The following is a 19,960-nucleotide window of genomic DNA, read 5'->3' as shown; positions in this document are numbered from 1 at the left end:
AATGTTAAATATTTGTATTTAAATTTTTATAGGCTAACTGTTACAATAACAGCAAACTTAAAAAATGTAAACACTTCCTTTTTAACTTAATTTTTTTCCAAGTGCACCTAAATCTGACATGGTATCACCCCTCGTGGTGACTGTAGTACATTACTGAAGTAAAAAAAAAAATGGTGAAAAAATAAACTACATCTCCCACAATGCATTGTGCCTCGCATCTTGCGCAAACTCAGTAAGCGCTGACTGGTTACTGTATTCCCTCCTCATTTCAGTGTAAGATGGTGGTAAAAATCTGCTACCTAAATAAACAGTAAAACTGAGTAGGAAAACATCTAATCAATTTTGAACATCTGAGCTGTGGAATAGTGCTCATTTCAAACTATCAGATAGGCACATCTGATCAGTTGAAAGGCAGAAACCCCCGCCTAAACTAGAGTGAATATCCCTTGGAGAGGAATCCCTGCAATACAGGACCAGCTAGTAGAAGTGAGTACCCTACAAAACAACTGCTTTAATCGCGATCAGTGCACCCGAATATAACTACTACATCGGTATTAGGTTTGTACATGTGTGTTGAAGCAGACTAACCCCACGGCTATATAATAAAACCTTCAGTTTAAGTGAAGGATGAAGTCAAAGGTGGATAGGTGGCGGTTCCTCCTCTAGTCGCCGGGCCGTTTAATAGGAGAGTCGCAGGCTTTAGCTGTGTGTAGGCCGCAAAATTGAAACGTTCAGAAAACACTCGTTGTCGACAGAATATATATTGAAGGAAAGTCGTTTTATTAACTTGCAGTCATTTCGATACATCCCTGCTTTTAAGTTCACGTGTTGTTTGTTGTTGGAGGGTAAATTAAATGTTTTTAGGCGTTGTGTTGTGTGCCGCACGTCAGTTGAAGTCTGTCCCAGCTGTGGAGACACATGACCGGCTTTCAGAGCGACTGACGCCCCGCTAGATATATATGATGTGAGATGTCAATAATTGCGACTGCAATAGTAATCCATAGACTTTAAAATAGCATTTAACGTGTTGTTTATTTAATTAATATCAAAATGAAGCCGAAACAGGCTCTACGAATCTAAACTGTTTTGATCAGACGCGAGAGATTGAGGTGTGAACGTTTAATACGTTGCTTTGCTGACATGATTTAATATATGCTTTTTAGAATGTGCATTTTTGGGAGCTGCATCTTTTAAAACACGCATTTGTTGTGATATCAGGGTTGGACAAAAGAGATACTGAATCTTGTGCGATTCGCAATTCGTTTAGATAGAAAGCTACACTATTTTGTGCTAAATACAACATTGCCTCTGTATTGTGTGTATAAACAAAAAGCTAAATATTTTCTATTTACGTTAAATATAAGTATTCTAAATGAGGTTTTCTTGTTAGTCTATACACTGTGAATACCTGACTTTCAGTCATCTCTAATGTGACCCAGTGGTCCTATTCTGCAATCCCAATACATCAGCATGTTTATAGACAACTGGGCCAACTGACTGTAATGAGAGAAACATGAAAAGGCTTAATGTGCTTTGTGGTAGCTTGATGTTTTTGACTGCTATGAGCCCATGAAAGCTGACTGTATTAATTGGGTATGGCTGTTCGCCTTGTTTTGATCTAACTGTATGCCATTTAATATGGATATTTAACAAGAGCTTTTATGTGCGTAAATCATCATCATTCACTGTGCCACATTTAAATGGGGTCTACTTGCCTTGACTTTGCATTAGCCCTTCGGCCGACCTGCCAGAGACTCTCCCGAACTTGCCGTACGATAGGATGTCCCGCAGTCCCGAGCTGAAAGAAGACCCCATGGAGTGCCCACTGTGCATGGAACCGCTGGAGATTGACGACGTCAACTTCTTCCCCTGCACCTGCGGCTACCAAATATGCCGCTTTTGCTGGCACCGCATCCGCACAGACGAGAACGGGCTCTGCCCTGCTTGCAGAAAGGTACACTGCTGCGTGAAATTTGTACACAAGTTTGAGAAAAGCGGAAGAAAACCCAACTACCATCTGCTATATAAACCTGCGTAATCTTGGGTAGTTTGTATAGCAAAGTAAAAATGGTTTTAACAGGGATCAGAAGTTATGTTGAGAGTTTTTTTTTGTCAGTGCTTCTTTTGTCACAAATGTTAAAGAAAGTACAGTATGGTTTGTGCCACAGTGTGTTTTATGTCAATATTTGGCTGCCAAATAAATGCAAACACTCAAACTATAAAGACAAGTTTATTTGTTTTACTACTGATAATAAGTTAATCATTGTTATTAAATACATTTAAAATTATTTATTACCTCTTAGATAATCATGTAAATACATATGAAAGTATTAAACGGTCTGTTGTATATTAACAAATACAATGTTAGATTTGAGAGAGATTGTTTTTTTTTTTTTTTTTTTTTACCTTTTGTATGAACACTTAATTATCGTATGTGAAAAGGTTACTTCACCCAAACATGATCATTTATTTACTCACACTCATGTTGTTCCAAACCCATAAAAGTTTCTTTCATTTTGGAAACACTTTGGAATGGACTATCAGCCAACTCACAGGCTTCATAAAAAGTATCTTAATTTGTGTTTCAAAGATGAACAAAAGTCTCATGGGTTTGAGTAACCGATTACATTTTTGGGTGACCTTTCCTTTTAAAACAATTCTGTAGTGCGCTGGATCGCCACTTAATGCTCAACGTAAAGCCTCCTGAGGCAAAAACAATCTAAAATCAGAATCATTGATCTAGAATGCTTGATGGTAGTTATGTATTGTTAGTGTTAATGTGTTGTTAAATATAAAAAGATATATTGTTAGGCACAGGCATAGTGGTCAAATACCATCTGATTAATCAGCCTTAATGTTCTTATGCATGATTATGCAATTGTGGCTAAAGCGTATTGCGCCACTTTCTTGGCAAACCGCGCTTCCCAAGTGTAAACTCAATGTGGTTCATTTGACTAACTGTGATGGTGTCAGTCTTAAAACATGACCTATTTGCAGAGTTCTTTGACAATTGCCACCCTCACATAGGTAGAAGCAAGGTAACTGGCTCTGTGTGTTCTGCAGCCTTATCCGGAGGATCCGGCTGTATACAAACCGCTGTCACAAGAGGAGATCCAGAGGATAAAGAACGAGAAGAAGCAGAAGCTGAATGAAAAGAAGCAGAAGGTGACAGAGAACCGCAAGCACCTGGCCAGTGTCCGTGTGGTGCAGCGGAACCTCGTGTTCGTCGTGGGACTTTCTCAAAGACTTGCAGATGCTGAGGTGAATGCTTATGTTAGACAATGCCATTGTCTTTTTTTTTGGGGTGTACTGATTACTGAAACTTTCATTCCTAAAAAAATTATCTATATTTAATAATTGAATAATTTATTGTTTTAGTTTATTTAATTGCATTTAATAATTTTTTATGGATTACTAGATAACAATTAACTATCTGCTGTCTGAAATAAACTAAAATAAACCATTCAAAAGTTCTGGGGAGGTTTTGTAGATTTGTAAAAGACTGCATTTATTTGATCAAAATATAGTAAAAAAATATATATATATAATATTATATATATAATTGTTTCTAATTATGTTGACAACTATTTAAATGCAAATTTTCACTGATAAATGTAAAGCTCAAAAGATCAGCATTTATTAATACATTTAATGCATTTTCACTGAATAAATATATTCATTTCTTTAAAAACATACTGACCCCTAGGTTTCAAACAGTAGTGTATAATTGAATAAATTAAAAGAATGATTTTAATAGTAAATTTCTTTTTTACATTTGTACTGATCACAAACTTTTGAAAGGTAATGCATTTAATCTCATTGTATGTGTATTTCAATCTCATGTAAAATCCACTGCACCATTTGGCCATATCATATAAGTGAGAAATGTGCCAGTTTCTGTTGGAGGTAAATGAGAAAAGCTCAAAAATAAGTTTATGTTGTCATCAGCAAGTCATTTACATTTTGCTGAACAAAAGAAAATGTCCTTCCTTTGAGTCATTTCACGGTTTGATTGTATGATAAGTAGGCATTATTTTAGTGTAGTGTCTGTTTTGTGTTTCATGCCATAATTCACTTGAAGAGTCACACTCACTTTGATTACTTCTCAGGTTCTAAAGCGCCCGGAATATTTCGGAAAGTTCGGCAAAATCCATAAAGTGGTCATCAATAACAGTACATCATATGCAGGTTCACAGGTAAGAAATGCTACGTGTGATTTTAGCTATGAAACATGATGCTCCCATGCTTCCTGTGCGTTTAGCACCTATGGAAAAAGTCTCTGGCTACAGCAAATAAGCAGAATAAAGAAAACACGCTTACTTTTACTCCACAGGGTCCTAGTGCCAGTGCCTATGTAACTTACATTCGTTCAGAGGATGCCCTTAGAGCAATACAGTGTGTGAACAATGTTATAGTGGATGGTAGAACACTCAAGGTAAGGGCTAAACCATCACAATGTAAGCCTTTTAAAAAACATTATCATACAATAAGTATATTCTGTTTGTGGTAAATGTTTATTGCTTATTCTGTCATTTTGAAGTTGTTTGCTTTTAAAATACTTGTCTGTCACTTTTTTTGTCTCAAGGCTTCTTTAGGTACAACAAAGTACTGCAGTTATTTTCTCAAAAGCATGCAGTGTCCTAAACCGGACTGCATGTATTTACACGAACTAGGGGATGAAGCGGCTAGTTTTACAAAAGAAGAAATGCAGGTGAGCACGTTGAGAAAAAAAAGGCATTTAGAAATTGTTTTGCAGTGATATTTGATATGGATATTGTTTGACTGTTATGTTTAAATTGTTTTAGGCTGGGAAACATCAAGAGTATGAACAAAAATTACTCCAAGACCTTTACAAGGCAAACCCCAACTTTTTACAAACCTCAACATGTGGGGAGAAGTCGAAGAGCAAAACCAACTCCACTCAGAGGTGTTGTTTTTATCCTGAATATCATTTCTGCACTTGCTGTGATTGGACGTGGCTTATGGTTGCAATGTATTCTATAATTAGTTCTTAATAATAATTAGTTACATTTCTTTAAAAAAAATGTATAGATAAATATGTAAAACATGTCTTATGCTCATTGATGCAGCATTTTTCTTTATCAAAAATACAAAAAAAAACAATAATGTGAAATTACATTTTAAATTATTTTAGAATAATTTATTCCTTGAATTTCAGATATATTTATATATTTATTCCTTCGTCTAGTCTTCAGCCTTATAAGATTCTGCTAAATTTTTAAAATTATTATTTGGGTAATAGAAAGTTCACAAGAACAGCATTTATTTAAACATTTTTGGAAAACATTGTCTTTACTGTTACTTATATTGTACAGATCCCAAACAGTTATGTAAAACTGTCTATTTTAATGAAGTACTGTAAAGTGTTATTATAAACCTTTTTTTTTTTTCTGTGAGTGATTTCAATTTTTAACTTTAACATTTCCCCCCCCAGACCCAATAGTACCAATAAAGAAGGTTGGCCCTCATTACAGAACTATGGGAAAATGGTTAACGGTTTAACCACAGAGCATCGCAAATCCCCTCCACTTTTAGACTGCCTAACAGACTCAGACCACATGACTCCAGACGAACCAGACCCTGAACAGGGAACAGAACAGAACACAGGCCTTCCACCCTTCCCATCAGCCTTAGAGCCTACCAGGTACTGCACTGCAGAAGCCCAGCCAGTAGTTGCTTTGCTACACAGCAACATTTGTTTCATATCAAGTGATTTATTTTTTTGTTTTGGTGCATGCTCATCACACTTTGCTTTTATTTCAGTCCAATTGGCAAACCATCAGAACCCATAAGTATAGGAAACGGGGAGAATATATCACAGGTAAGTGCTAAAAAACTCTCTAAGAATAGCTGCTGTAGATATTTTTAAACTAATATAATTTGTGTTTGGTTTGACAGACATCCAGTAGCGATTCCCCATCTCCTCCACCTGGCCTTACTAAACCCAGCCTCGTTGTGCCCATCAGCGTGGCCGAACTCACAGCGCGCTCACCCTTCGAGGGGGCGGCAGCAGAGTCTCAATCTCTTTTCTCAGACAACAGCAATTTCAGACATCCCAATCCCATCCCCAGCGGCCTGCCCTCTTTCTCCAGTTCACCACAGGGAGCCTCTGACTGGCCCATGACTCCAGAACCACAGAGCCTTTTCACCTCAGGTAGGCTGGTACGGTGAATGCAGTTTAGTGGACCGATAAGATAAGCGGTGTGGGCGACGCTAAAACCACCAAATTCTCTTCCTTTTGCAGACACTATCCCAGTGTCGTCCTCCACTGATTGGCAGGCGGCCTTTGGTTTTGGCTCTTCGGCCAAGCAGCAGCAACAGGACGATGACCTCGGCTTTGACCCGTTTGACGTCACACGGAAGGCCCTGGCCGACCTCATAGAGAAAGAGTTGTCAGTGCAGGAGCATTCCCCCCTCTCTCCCAACCCCTCTTCCCACCAGACCAGCCTCCCCAACGGTCAACAGCGCCTTCCTCACCTCCAGCACAGAGGCCTCTATAACTCCTTCAGCCTGCCCCAACACATGGCCGCACGCCACCCCTGGATGGGCCTTCCCACCCGCAATAACCTCACACACTTGAACCACACGGCCTCAGCTGCGCACAGCCACTTCTTAGACCTGAGCATGCCGGCCCAGCACCACAGCACCGGCCTTGGGGGGATTCCTATATCAGGTTAGGGGATGCATCTGTCTTGTGTGCTCCGTTTTTTTTTTTTTTTTTTTTGTAAAACACCTGTGTGTGTGTGTTAAAACACCTGGTCTAAGCAGGGTTACAGTTGTAGCCCACTGATCCAAATACAAACAAGTTGTTGAACTCATTCCCAGTATGTTTATTGTTGTGTTGCATTTTAATTGTCATTTTATTTTCCCCTGATGGCAAATTCAGCTTTTTTATGAAAGCAAGCTGTGGTCGTATTCGGTTTCGTTACTAAAATTCTTAGTAAGGACATCATGAAAATAGTCTGTTACATCAGTGGTTTTACCTTAATGTTATGATGCGATAACTTCTTTTTTTCTTTTTTTTGCATATTTAGGAGACTACCACAATGTGTGCATATGCCACCATTCTGCTTGTAAACCAGGCGATATATATATATATATTTTTTTTTTTTGTACTTTTTTTTGTGAACTACCCCTTTATGGATGCCGCAAAGTTTCAATTCTTATGTTTTTTTTTTTCATTCATTTCTTGCTCCTTCAGAAAACAATGGTTCTGTGGAAAGCATAAATGTGAAAGAGTGGCAGGACGGACTGCGAGCGCTCCTACCAAATATCAACATCAACTTCGGAGGCCTCCCAAACTCTACCTCTTCCTCCTCCTCTTCCTCCACTTCCAGTGTGAACCACATCGGGGTGCCGTTGGGCTCGACTGGAGTCTCGCACAGCCTCAGCTGGGACAGTACGGCCAGTTGGATGGACCCCGCCATCATCACAGGTGCGTTTTGTGTTCCGTAAACCCTCTGTTTACGGATAAAACCTTCTTCGCTAACAGTACTTATTCATATCCCTTTTTAAACTCCAGGTATCCCAGCATCCACAGGCAACAGTTTGGACTGTCTCCAGGATGACAATCCGCCACACTGGCTCAAGTCGCTGCAGGCGCTCACAGAGATGGACGGACCACCCAGCTCCAGCGCACTCCCACAGCCCCCACACACCGGCCTCCTGGACGCGGCCGCCCAGCTGTCCTTACACAGAGCCGCCTGGGCCCCTTACCTCCCTCCTCCCACACTCACCCAAAATCAGTTCCACTCCCCACCTCCAGGTTTTCAAACAGCCTTCAGACCCCCAGCGCAGACGGCCACAGACATCCTACAGAGTGCCGGTATTGACCGTCACTAAAGACAACCCTCTCTCAATTTAACTGCATCACAAATACGAAACTGCAAATATACCCCTTCCATTAATAACGTAACATAAGCTCTTGTCTTTCTACCCTTTCCCTCTCCATTCCTTTCCCATCAGGATTTGTTTGTCTGTTGTCGGTTTTTCTGAAGGCCCGCATATGACGAGCACCATCAGTGCAGGGTAATGATTGAGACAGACACATTGAGGGTCCTAACACATATTCACACAACCTTACGTATGGTTCTGGGGGGAAATAAGTGTCTGACACTGAAAAGTGCAGAGGAAATCGTGAACACTGATGTGACTAACAATGGCTAATCGGAATGTGCTTAAACGAATAACGTGTCTGATTGGCGTCAATCCTTTGTCCAAGGTACAGACTGTAACTTAATACTGTGAATCTTTACACTTCCCGTAGGTTGGGTCTCACCACCACTTGAAGGAAATGGATTATATGTTCTCGGCTTCTTACACGTTTAATGTTTACGAAGCTTCAGGTGAGATGTTTGAGTGCATTAGTAGAATCCAAACCCTGGTCCTCATTAGAAGGGACTCTATTAATCACAGAGTAGTACCTTCTATAGTCTTTGGCTGTGATCCATTTTGGATTCAATGGTGGTGTGAGACCTGACATGCCTACAGTAACTTCATTCCCATGAAGAGAAGCGAGAAAGACCACTGTGGAAGTGTTTATCGGCTTGCCTATAGAATAAGCCATTCATACAAGGTATGAATCAGGAATCATGTCTGGAACCTTGGGAAGGATGGTAACAAAAGAGACGTGTCAAGGCACGATCGCAGATAATATGAGTGTCGAAAGCGTGAAGACGGGCACACACTAACATGCCGCCATTCCAAGGCCTTCAAATTTGTACTCTCTTTCTTTCTCATCTGTGTGGCCATACTAAACAGTATTTATCAAATGCAATCACTCATTCTTTCAGGAAAAAAATCAATGTAGTCCAACATTTGGGTTTAACATGCTGCTGAGATCATTTAATACAAAATAAAGCGCTAAAAGAAAAGAAATGACCCCTTTTCTGCTGGTCTGGAACAGTGAAATCTTAAATAAAATTGAGTATTCATTGCCTCTGTTTTCTCTCTCTTTTTTCTGGCTACATGTAGTTGGAGTAGAAACAGTAGGGTTTTTTTTACATGAGGCATTTTATTGTCCAATGAAGAAAATATTGACAACTACAGCACATAATGAAATTCATGGTAATTATACATCGGAAAGGTGTTGGAAACGGTAAATTCATCTTTAAATTCAAACACGTTCTACTGAACACAAAGACAAACATCAAGAGCCGCTTCACCAAGGACATGCTGCACTCATGTCGGGATGAAAGCTTTTATACAACTGTACAAATGTGCTTTTATAACAGATTCTTTTTGCACATCAATTGAGAGTCATGGCTTACCAATTTCCAGCGCAAAATGTCTTTTGTGTTTTTAATACCCATGACGAAGTCTATGAACAGGTTTATGTCGATGCACAAAGTGTCATGTGAAGCTTTAGCACACCGTTCCGTTCTCCATGCGAGACTTAGGACAGGAGGTACGGGTTGGTGGGGGAGGCTGAATCGATGGTGCCAGGGTGCAGAAGAACCCAGCTATGAGGGTCAGTCCTAGTCCTCCCCAGGCACTGAACATGGACCAGCCGTAACCATGGCTTATATCATCTGGAAGGCTGAAGAGATAACGTGGGTAGCGAGACAGTTCGAAATTGATGCCGGCCACGCAGGTGCAAAGAGAGATGATGCAGAAGGTACCTGAGGTGGGACATGATGCTAGATGTTTAGAGATCAAGCACCAAGCACTGGCCAATTTTTAAGGGAACAAACGTAGAGAAATTCACATACCTCCCATAAGGAAGAGTAGACCTGCAACGTAATGCATGAGGCCTTGCTCCCAGCAACAGCCCAAAATGCCAATGGTCCAGCCAAACAGAATGATGGATAAAGCCATGCCCATAAAGCCAGCTGTCATCCGACGCAAATCTGGGGAAACAAAGACACAAACAAATGACCAATCTTGCTCCTGGAGGGCCACTTTCTATCAGAGTTAAGTTCCAACTTGCTCCGTCATGCTTGCGTTCAGACTGAACTCTGCAGGAAGGTGGGAATACTAGGAGAAGGGTTTGATACCCTTTTTTGCTTTAAACTCTACTACTATGGCAAACACATTCATATGCAAGCCCTCATGTGCCCAAGATAAAATCTGTTAAGGGTAGGCAGTCCTTATTAAGGTCCTAATAAGTACACCCGTAGTGAGAGGACCCCGTTGTAAGAAAGCCCAGGACATCACTCATGGAAACTGAAAAGAGTCCAACTTACGCAGGGCATGCCAATCATCTTGCTGGATAGTCTTGGTGATATTGTAGGAAAGATCTTTTCGTGTCACTGCAGAGGAGGAGTAATAGTACTTTATGAAGGAGCAACGTTCGATAGTTCCTGGAATAAACAAGAAAATCATCATTAGATCCTGACCCAGTATGATAATTTACACTTTCATGCATTGCTATCTTAAGTAAGGTGGGCCTAGAGAGTTTGAGTGGTGGTTGTCAATCCCATTATTAGTTGGACCAAGTCTCTTGTAGAGCTGAGCCTTCCTGTGCATATGGACAAGTGTCACGTTTAGATGAGTAAATTACCCAGATGGTCGAGTGAGTATTGCGCATATGGTCAAAATTAGTGGTTCTCAATCCAAATCATGGAGTGCCACCATGTTCAGATCTTGAAGCCTCTACTAACAAGCTAATTAAATGTATCAAGTCTGTTAAATAAGGTAGACATCCAGAATGCGCATTGCTCAGGTACTCCAGGACCACTAATCCAAACAATGAACCACGAATAAAACAATGTTTAGCCACCAAAATGCATCCAAGATTAAAATGAACTGGCAATTTACTCTGATGCATCCATAGGCCTTCTAGTATTCATTTAGCAGAGATGTCAAGCTTCTAGATTTAAATGGCAGTTTCCAGGCACTCATTATGGCAGCAGTCATCAACAAAACATTGCATCAACACAGCCAGCATATTCCTATAAGGCTCAGGTGGAGGCTTTTACCTTTTTGCACGAGCTCTTCGATGTCTGGGTCAAATCCCACCCTGTAGCATTTGCTCCACAGCCCCATGTTGGTTGAATTGTAGCGTCTGCTGCATTCATCCGCCGCGCTCATCGCGAACAGCTGACGCCGGTTTCTATTCAGCAGCAGTCGGTCTTCCCATCGGTCCAGGCTCGCCCGGCTGGCTCGCAGTGGAAGACTGTGGTTGGGGATGTAAATGAAACCCGGATCGCTCCTGCGATTCGAGAAAGTCCGGCAGCGCTCCTTGTATCTCCTCGCGTCCGTCTCGTACCAGTGATCCGATGAGATCGCGACGGTCAGGAAACACAAGGCGACGAGAGACAGACAGAGACCCGTGTACAGAAGCCACTTCCCCGTCGCCATCGTTCTGCCAGGCCGCCGATCAGCACCTCATGGTGGACAGCTCCTTCGACCGAGGCGGCGGATCAGTCCAGCTCGAGCATCTTTTTCCGTGTTAAAAAGGCGAAATGTTACGGTTGCTGTAAGCATGCCCTTTTGAACGAACGAGATATACGTCGATTATTAGAGAAATCCTCTAGCCTACACGTAGGCTGTATCGGGGAGCGGGTTCCGCTCTTCCTCTCTGAGCTGCTGCAGGCAGAGACACATGACAATCACACACAGGAACTGAAAACCATTTAAAAATGGAGGGGGGAACGATTAACCAAAAATCATTAAAAACCGTTCAAATAAATCATCATAAATAATTATTATTATTATATTGTAGCCATTTTAAGCATATTGAGGAGTTGCTTTAACCACACTTCATCTGATTCATACTTTAGGCACTTTATAATGTCTTGATTATATGTTTAATATTATTTTGTAGTGTATTCATTTTATCATTTTTGTGAAGGGTTGTTTAACCTCCAGACAGTGCTGATGGTCAAAATGTTTTCTGTAAGTAGTTCGTTTAAAAATACAGTTTCCAACTCTGAAAAATAAATATAAATAAAATAAAACCCATATTTATTGTGCCTGTTAACTTTAAGTATAACAGAAGTGTTCATCAATCAAACTGTTGTTCGTCTTCCATTCATTTACAAGGAGTTTCTGCTGGTTTTATAAACACTGGAATACGATAGCAATATAATGTCAACATGTAGGCTATGTCTTGTAGTGCATAAAGCAACACTTCACAAAACCAGTCACAGCGCTCAGCTTTTTTAAATTGAGATTTCTACATCACCCGAACAAATAAGCTTTACATTGATGTATGGTTTGTTAGGACAGGACAGTATTTGGCAGAAATAAAGCTTTTGAGGGTGCAAGTCATCCGGATGAAGTTCTTCATGTATGTTCGTAATCAAATTAAGTTTTGATATTTACAGTAGGCAAAAAAACCCTTCAAGATTTGGACCTTCCATGGAACATGATTTTTACATAATATCTGATTGATTTTAGACATGAAAGAAAATTTGACTCGATGTTTTGCCAGATAGATAGAATATAGGCCTACCACTACTAGAATGTGGAAGCAACTTTTACTGCAATGTTCATCTCTAAAGATCTTTAAAATCAAAACACACTTAGAATAGTTACATGAGGCAGGAAACACTAAAATCAGTGTTTGAGATGAGGTTTAAAGTGAAGTGGGTTTGATATTTAAAATACACAAAAAAAGGTTCAGATCAACTTAAATTTATAAAGGGAAAATAAGTTTCTTCCCCATTTACTGACGTTTGAAAAGGACAAACTTATTTTATATACCAAGTTTAAGGATTTTAAAAGGAACTTGATGTAAGGATGTGTGTGTGTTTTTAGCAGTGCATGTACCATTTAAATAGAAGACTTTCTTCCCAATCAAATAAATGTTTGCCCTTGGGTTTTGAGAGTGAAGACCCATCAAAACCCTGCAAGAGATATTGCATCCAAAACAAAGATGCATTTAGTTTAGGCATAACGCATACAACCAAATATGACGTGCCAGAAACATCTGATGTTAAACAGTTGTGTGCTTTGACTTTAGAACTTACACAGCTATCGGAGAACTTGGGAATAGTGTTGAATCAATATTTAGCTTTTAGTTAATGCATTGAAACATAACACTTCTCTAGATTCAGAAGTACAGACAAACTTGCAGCAATTCTTAAAAACGGGTTTTATTTAAAAATTAACAATTCATAAATGTTGAGAAAAAAAAAAAAAAAAAAAAAAGGGGGTGAAGGGTGTCACTGCTTCGACAGGCTACTTGTAGGAGACCAAACGGGGGCGCCATCAGATGAACTTTAGGTAATATCAGAACGAAAAAAAAAACACTTTGCTGTACTACTCGAAACGAATTAAAAACTAAGGCCCACGGTCACTCGGTCAGACGAGACAAAAACGACACGACTCGGAGCACTTACAAGTTCGCCGCGTGCACAAATCAGAGCACAATCAAATGGCCCTCTCGGACGAACCAGGCCCGGCAGGGAGTGTCTGAGCTCAGGCGTATTTGCAGGATCAGTGGAGAGGTCCGCAAAAGTTGGCCACGCTCAATTTGCTCTGCTCAGCGTGCCGAACGCCCACAGACCCGGCGCCTGCGCAGCAGAGGCGAACTCTTCGCGGCAGTCGGACTGTCCGCGCGCGCAAACACTCGGACCTGTGAGACCGAGCATCAGAGTACTCTATAGCTTTTTTATACGCATCGGAACCGCGGGAAGCTTCCTGTAATATACTGAAAGCTTAAGACGAAACAGTATACGCGCCGTACAGGAAGCCAGAGAGCGTTAGGGTTAGAAGAAGTACTCCGTGCGTGCCTTCGCGCGGTAAGGCTTTATATAGTGCTTATGATGTCACGATTAGGGACCCTCTGATTGGCTGGATCGCCCGCCAAACTGCTGATCCGAATCAGTCACGTCTGATAGGCGTTAATCAAATCAAATTAGACGTAAACAGCATTCGGACGTTGTCATGGAAACCCCCAAACACACACATTTTGAAAGATCCTTTTAACCTCTGCCGGTTTTGAAAGATGAATCCGGAAGCTCAAGCAGCATGTGCCTGGCCTGTTCATAAAACAGATTCATTACTAAAGGAATTTCTAATATTAGGCTCAGATTAGTCTACTTAGATAATTAGATCTAAAAAATATATATATATTTTTTTCTTTAGATGCGACGCCATGTTTTTTTATTTAGGAAATGAAATAAAAAAAATACATAAATTGAACACACATTTTGACCCATAAAATATTCATAGTTTACAGCTAAAACGGGTATTTTTTAATAAAAAATTTAAATAGAGAGTTACAGTGATGACACTCCATCTTTTACATTAAAGTTACATATGGCAGGTGTTTCTTATTTCCACTAGATGGCAGTAGCTGCATATTCTCGTCCTTCTTGTGAGATATCATTAGTGTTGCAGAATACATATCCTCTCCTGTACTTGAATGAAAGTGAGATGTCCGACCACCTAGACCACCACCAAAAATCAGATATTTTTGCACAGCAGTTGTAAATCACAATACTGCGCTCTGTGAATTCACACTAACAGCTTTTCACAGCGCAACGTGTCGCCGTCATCACAAACACACATGCAGTATGGAGTGGTGAAGTCCGAATATAACCTTAATATTTTGATATAATCTGATTTTAGCATATGATTTGCTCTTAGCTTTTATTCGGATGCTGAGGCGGCATTAATTGGTGGGAAGGTGAGCTGGGTATAATGCAGGCAGACAGCATATTCTGGGCCAGTGACAGTGAGTCAGCACCACAGTAGAGGGGGAGGCAGAAAGAGAGAGAGAGAGAGAGAGAGAGAGAGAGAGAGAGAGAGAGAGAGGGGGAGTAAAGTTCTCCATCTCTTACCAAAAGCTGCAACCGACAAAACACAAAAAGAAACATGCATATAACACAATTCATTTTTAAAGAGCAAGCAATAGTTTTTGTTTCCCCGTAGAAAGAGTTGCAACTGCTGCAACTGATACACCTGGACACATTGCACCACACTGCAGCGAATCTCCTTCATGCTCTTGAGCTGATATTGAAGAAGCGCGGGGACCTCGTTGCATTCGTTGTTCGTTACGCATATCTTTATGGCTGTTGCGTTTGTATTTATTTGGCGTTGTGATGCCAGGAATGGTTTTAGTGGCAGTGAGTGAGACATTTTTTTTTGCAGCAGGCAGCTCTCCTGCAGGAGTTTTTACCCACACACACACACTCTCACACATACACACACACTCATTCACGCAGGCGCCCTAAACTGCTGAATTCTCTGCTTCATGGAAGACTGCAGAAGCCTGCTGGGAGCTGCTGAGCCTTTCTGACCTGACTGTCCTTGACTGCTCTTGAGAGAATGATGGAGAGAGAGAGAGAGAGTGGGAGAGGGAAAGAGAGCTCAGAAGCACTGGCACACAACTCTCTGCTATTCTTGCATCACAAAAAGAAAAAAAAATTATTTGTCATTATCGAATTGTATCAAAAGAAACATACTCCGCCAATGTGTTTCTGTGCAAAATAATGATGTTAACAATACAATTTGGGGAAAGGAAAAGAAGAAAGGTGATGATTACACGTGAACTGCAGTCGCATCTATAAGTCAAGGGCGTTTGGAAAGCGTAAACCGTCTCAAATGAGCTGAAAGCTGCAGCTGATGGTGTGATACCTAAGAAGAGTGACTTTCATGCTACCAACAATGTCACAAGCTGAGCGTGTCGATCATGTGATCTGGGAGGAGTCACACTGAACCTGAGAGGGAAGGAAAGAAACTGACACGTTATTAGACAAAAGTCACAATAAAGACGTCATAAGCATGTTACTGATATATGTTAGTGTGATGAGAAATCTAAGAAAGTGACAAATCTTCTAAAATTATATTTAACATATTTTGGCAGATACTTTCATCCAGTGAAACTTACATGGCTTTAAGACACACGTTCACATTGATTCAGACTGAACATTATTTTAGAGAATATTGAAGAAATCCAGTCTGTTTTTGATGCAGTTCGTTTTAGGAACTCTGTATTATTAAAAAATAATATGAGTAAATAATAGCAATAATAAAAAGCTGAATGGATTAAGCGCTTTAAGACCTTGCATGTAAATATATAAATTAATAACTATAATAATGACAATTGCAAGCTACATGTTTCGGTAACCAGTTGGGAAACTGGCAATGTTATTGTCAGTTCAGGTCAATGAAATAATATTAACATATACGACTTTTGACTTGAATAATGTATTAATAAATGTTTAAATTTACAGCCATATCAATAAATGCTTTCATTGTCAGTTCATGTTAACTAATGTAGTTAACAAATGGAACCTTTTTGCAATGTATCCTTATTTTTACACAGTTTTGCAAAAAAACAGACAATATATATATATATATATATACACATATAAAATGGGGTGTCAATCTTAATTCCTGGAGAGCCGCATGTAGTTTTCAAAGAAGCCTTAATGACTTAATTAGCTGGATCAGGTGTGTTTAATTAGGGTTGCATCTAAACGGTGCAGGAACTGAATGTGACAGGCCTGACTTAAAACAATATGCGTTAGCGAGTTTTATCCTCTGTTAGAGAGTTGTATTTATGAAAAAGTACTTGCATGTGTTTTTGCCAATAAAAAATGACACAAATTGAATTACTGTACAAACAATCAATGCCAACTTTGGTCAACTGCGCAATATTTTGCAGTATGAACACATGCATGTATCTCCAGCAGACATGTAACAATGAATGGAGGACAGCGGGACTCCTCTGTGCACTGACACTATCACATTACCAGCAAACAAACGATCCTCTCCAGTGAGTCTGATGGAACTTAAATGACAGCGTGAGCTGTATATTGTGTATATATGGTGATGGATGATGACTCAAAGTCTCCTCCCGTCCTCAGTGCCGCAGGCTGACACAGCTGTAAGGAGAGATCTGTATTCTGGGAACAGTGAGGTCAACCAATGCTCAGCCACTGCAACTTATTAAAAGGATAGATGTACTGACTGATAGACCGACAGAAGCATCGCATGCACCGTATAAGCACTTCATGTACATGCATCAGCTGATATAAGTAGTGCATATGCAGACAGACAGCATAAAAACATGCAAATTGACAAAAAACACAAACTGCAGGACTTTTTACCCCTTATGTTTTCAATTTCAACTCCCTAAAGTATAAAAGGCACATATGTTCCGAGCTATTACTGTACATTTCCATATGGTGCATCAACTTTTACTGGCCTTGGTTTGACAAAAAGCACTGTGCATAGTTTACATAAGATGGACGAATTGATGGACATGCCTTTAATTATTAAACACGGCTGACGGCAGCATTACAGAGATAATGCGAAGAGGAAGAAACCATAAAGTGAGCCAAAGGGAAAGGCACGGACTGAATGAACGGATGGGTGGATGTATAGATTGATGCATGCATTAATATCTGCATTACGCAGTCCGATGCCACCATCTGATTTCAGAGCAGCGCAGGCAGAGAGAAGGGAAAAGCGCTTTATCAGGTAATCAGAACACATGACACTCGCAGGAACAACAGTACCATCTGCAGATCTGACTGATGCAGCGTGATGTGCTTCAGATGCTCGCCAGTCATTCAAAGCTTCGCCGAACAGATTTGAAAGACTTGCATTTGTCAAAATATTACTGTTGCGTTCAGATACAGGAAAAGTCCTGCTTGATGGCAGCGGGATATGCATGATTCATCTGTATTGAGCTGCGCTGGGTGAGTTTCCGTCTTTAAGGGAGTGACTAGCAGCACTGAACGTGCCAGAGGCCTGACTAAGGGAAATGCAAAGTCCCATTAGCCCTGACTTTCCATCTGATTTATGAGTATTTACATCTGTGTGTGTGTGTGTGTGTGTGTGTGTTTTCCCTTCAGAATTAATTCAGAAGCAGATGCAAAATATATTTTTTTAGTCTTTGGTATAGGGGAGACTGGGGCAGGTTGTCACACTTTTTACTCCGGTGAATAGTTGTCAGGGTGTTTGTTTCTGAAAGGCAGTTTTCATACAGGCACATCCTTTAAAGTCACACATACGAAAAGCAATTGAATATCTCTACCCAATACTGGCAGGAAAATCTGCCAGGAAAACCATAAGTTTTATCTTGATTAATTTAATATGTAAGGGATAATGTACATCCAGCAAGTTGTTATCGCGGAATAAAGCCTGACAGGCTTATCGGCGGCCCGGCGAGAAGCGGATGAGGGCTGTTGTGTAAGACTAAAGGGCTTTATTCTGCGATAACAACCTGCTGGATGTACATTATGCCATTTACTACACGGCTTCTTGCCACAAAAGTAAATAATTAGACACGAAACATCGATCTGGGTTTAAATATTTTACAAATTTAAAAGTTGCAAAATGGCGCCAAACTTTCAGCGACAGTGGAGTTATACGGATAATTACTAACGATCAAGATGATTCGGGGGACCCGGATGAGACTGTTATTAGTTTTACTGGTTGATATCTGGTAATAACAAACCTTGAAATATGGCGACTGACCAATCAGAATCAAGTATTCCATGACGTCGGCAAACAAATATATATATATATATATATATATATATATATATATATATATATATATATATATATATATATATATATGTAGTACTATAACATAATGGTTTCTATTTTAATACTTCAAAATAAATATAATAAATAAAAGTAAATATATGTATAATTTATAAATAATATAATTTATAAACTAAATATAATTTATTCAAGTGATGCTATGCTGAATTGTCACCAGTCTTAAAATCATTCTAATATGCTGATTTATTAGAATTATCAATCATTGTGCTGCTTAATATTTTTTTGGAACCTGTGATTTGTTTTTCAGGATTCTTTGATGAATAAAATGTTTTCAATAAATTTAACGAAAGGTTTTTTTTTTCAAAACAATACATATCTTTGCTACCTTTTGAATCAGTTTAGTAACCTCGCTATAGAATACGTAACAATACATCACAGTATTATTTTTATTTTTTGTGTTTTAGATCAAATAAACGCATCCTTGATGAGCGTGAAAAAACATTAAAAAAAATCACACTGATTCCAAACTTTTGAATGGCACTATGTGCGTGCGCTGACATTTTTTTTGAATGCCCTTCTGCGAAACTGGCCCGAAGTATTTATTCTCTAAACGATCCAAGGGCACTAACTTTGCACTCAAGCCAGTAACTTTATCTGACCCCAGACAACACATAACTGGGGGCCTCCATTAGGGCGGTCTGTTTGTGTGACTGAGAAATCCTCAATCGGTGCAGCAGACAGCGGAGATCACGCGGCTGAAGCTGCTGTTAACTGCGGAGTTTGCAGCTCCGTCTAGTAGAAGGTTTTAACATCGCGAGATAAAACACCTTCACGGCTCTCATCCTCGTGTAGCCGGCCGGGACAGGACAGGACAGCACAGGACAGAGACACGAGACACAGGAAGCCCGAGCTCAGTGCTTGTGTGTGTCTGTGCCTGAGGAGCTGCACTGGGCCCGACGCCAGCTCACCCCACCCCAGCTCCAGCCTGCAGAGAACTGCTGCAGCTCCAGAGGGCAATGCAGAGGAGGAGAGAGCAAGGGTACTCTGAGCACAAGGCACTCCAATATCATGTTTTGAGCTCTCAAGGGAAAGCAAATGTGCCTGATGTGTGCGTATAAAGAAAAGCGGGCGGTAGGTGGATTGAAAGCAGGAGATAGGCATCTTGTTGACGATGTAAACTGCCCCTTCACATCCTTTTGTTGTCATGTTTGTTCAGCGTGTGCCGGATGACTCTGGGCTTTTTGTTACAATGCACATAAGCACACCGAAAGCCCCACAGACCGTCCTCGTTGCTTCTTAATTAAATCACTTTTTTTGTCACCTTGCTGCAGGAGGTTTTTTGATAAGTTTGAATGAAGGACAAAGTGTCCGGCGTTCGGCTCTGCACTGCAGGATATTCAGAGTCCTGATTGTAACGTTCAACAAACAGCGTTCAAAACAGGACGTGAAATATTATATTAGGACATTTTTGTAACAGAGCCTGCAAATAACGATTTTTCAAGTTTTGAAGCCTATTTTGGAATAT

General features: G+C 40.3%; 2 protein-coding genes across 2 annotated transcripts; one reads left to right on the top strand and one right to left on the bottom strand.

The window, feature by feature from the left end:
- The first annotated feature begins 234 nt into the window (after positions 1-234).
- cnot4a (CCR4-NOT transcription complex, subunit 4a) lies at positions 235-8,957 on the top strand. Its single transcript, XM_043228227.1, has 13 exons — positions 235-486; positions 1,732-1,954; positions 3,064-3,261; positions 4,110-4,196; positions 4,334-4,435; positions 4,586-4,711; positions 4,806-4,927; positions 5,456-5,665; positions 5,785-5,842; positions 5,920-6,175; positions 6,266-6,694; positions 7,223-7,456; positions 7,544-8,957. The coding sequence occupies exons 2-13, from the start codon at positions 1,781-1,783 to the stop codon at positions 7,861-7,863; spliced, it is 2,316 nt and encodes a 771-aa protein (XP_043084162.1). The 5' UTR covers positions 235-486; positions 1,732-1,780; the 3' UTR covers positions 7,864-8,957.
- tmem178ba (transmembrane protein 178Ba) lies at positions 8,838-18,408 on the bottom strand. Its single transcript, XM_043228228.1, has 5 exons — positions 13,308-18,408; positions 10,941-11,550; positions 10,206-10,322; positions 9,732-9,869; positions 8,838-9,641 (listed from the first exon to the last, which is right to left on the bottom strand). Exons 2-5 carry the CDS (start codon positions 11,320-11,322, stop codon positions 9,385-9,387), a joined length of 894 nt encoding a protein of 297 aa, XP_043084163.1. The 5' UTR covers positions 11,323-11,550; positions 13,308-18,408; the 3' UTR covers positions 8,838-9,384.
- Between the last annotated feature and the right edge of the window lie 1,552 nt (positions 18,409-19,960).

Source organism: Puntigrus tetrazona, chromosome 25, assembly GCF_018831695.1.
Source record: "Puntigrus tetrazona isolate hp1 chromosome 25, ASM1883169v1, whole genome shotgun sequence".
Classification (NCBI taxonomy): domain Eukaryota; kingdom Metazoa; phylum Chordata; class Actinopteri; order Cypriniformes; family Cyprinidae; genus Puntigrus; species Puntigrus tetrazona.
The sequence above is the reverse complement of the archived record's forward strand: the minus strand, read 5'-3'. Positions and strand labels throughout refer to the sequence as shown.

Coding starts and splice junctions, on each gene's coding strand:
- tmem178ba (XM_043228228.1), bottom strand. CDS start 11,322: ATGGCGACGGGGAAGTGGCTTCTGTACACGGGTCTCTGTCTGTCTCTC. Junction 9,870..10,205: donor AGATGATTGGCATGCCCTGC/GTAAGTTGGACT, acceptor TTGTTTCCCCAG/ATTTGCGTCGGATGACAGCT. Junction 9,642..9,731: donor TCTACTCTTCCTTATGGGAG/GTATGTGAATTT, acceptor GTCCCACCTCAG/GTACCTTCTGCATCATCTCT.
- cnot4a (XM_043228227.1), top strand. CDS start 1,781: ATGTCCCGCAGTCCCGAGCTGAAAGAAGACCCCATGGAGTGCCCACTG. Junction 5,843..5,919: donor ACGGGGAGAATATATCACAG/GTAAGTGCTAAA, acceptor TTGGTTTGACAG/ACATCCAGTAGCGATTCCCC. Junction 6,176..6,265: donor ACAGAGCCTTTTCACCTCAG/GTAGGCTGGTAC, acceptor TTCCTTTTGCAG/ACACTATCCCAGTGTCGTCC.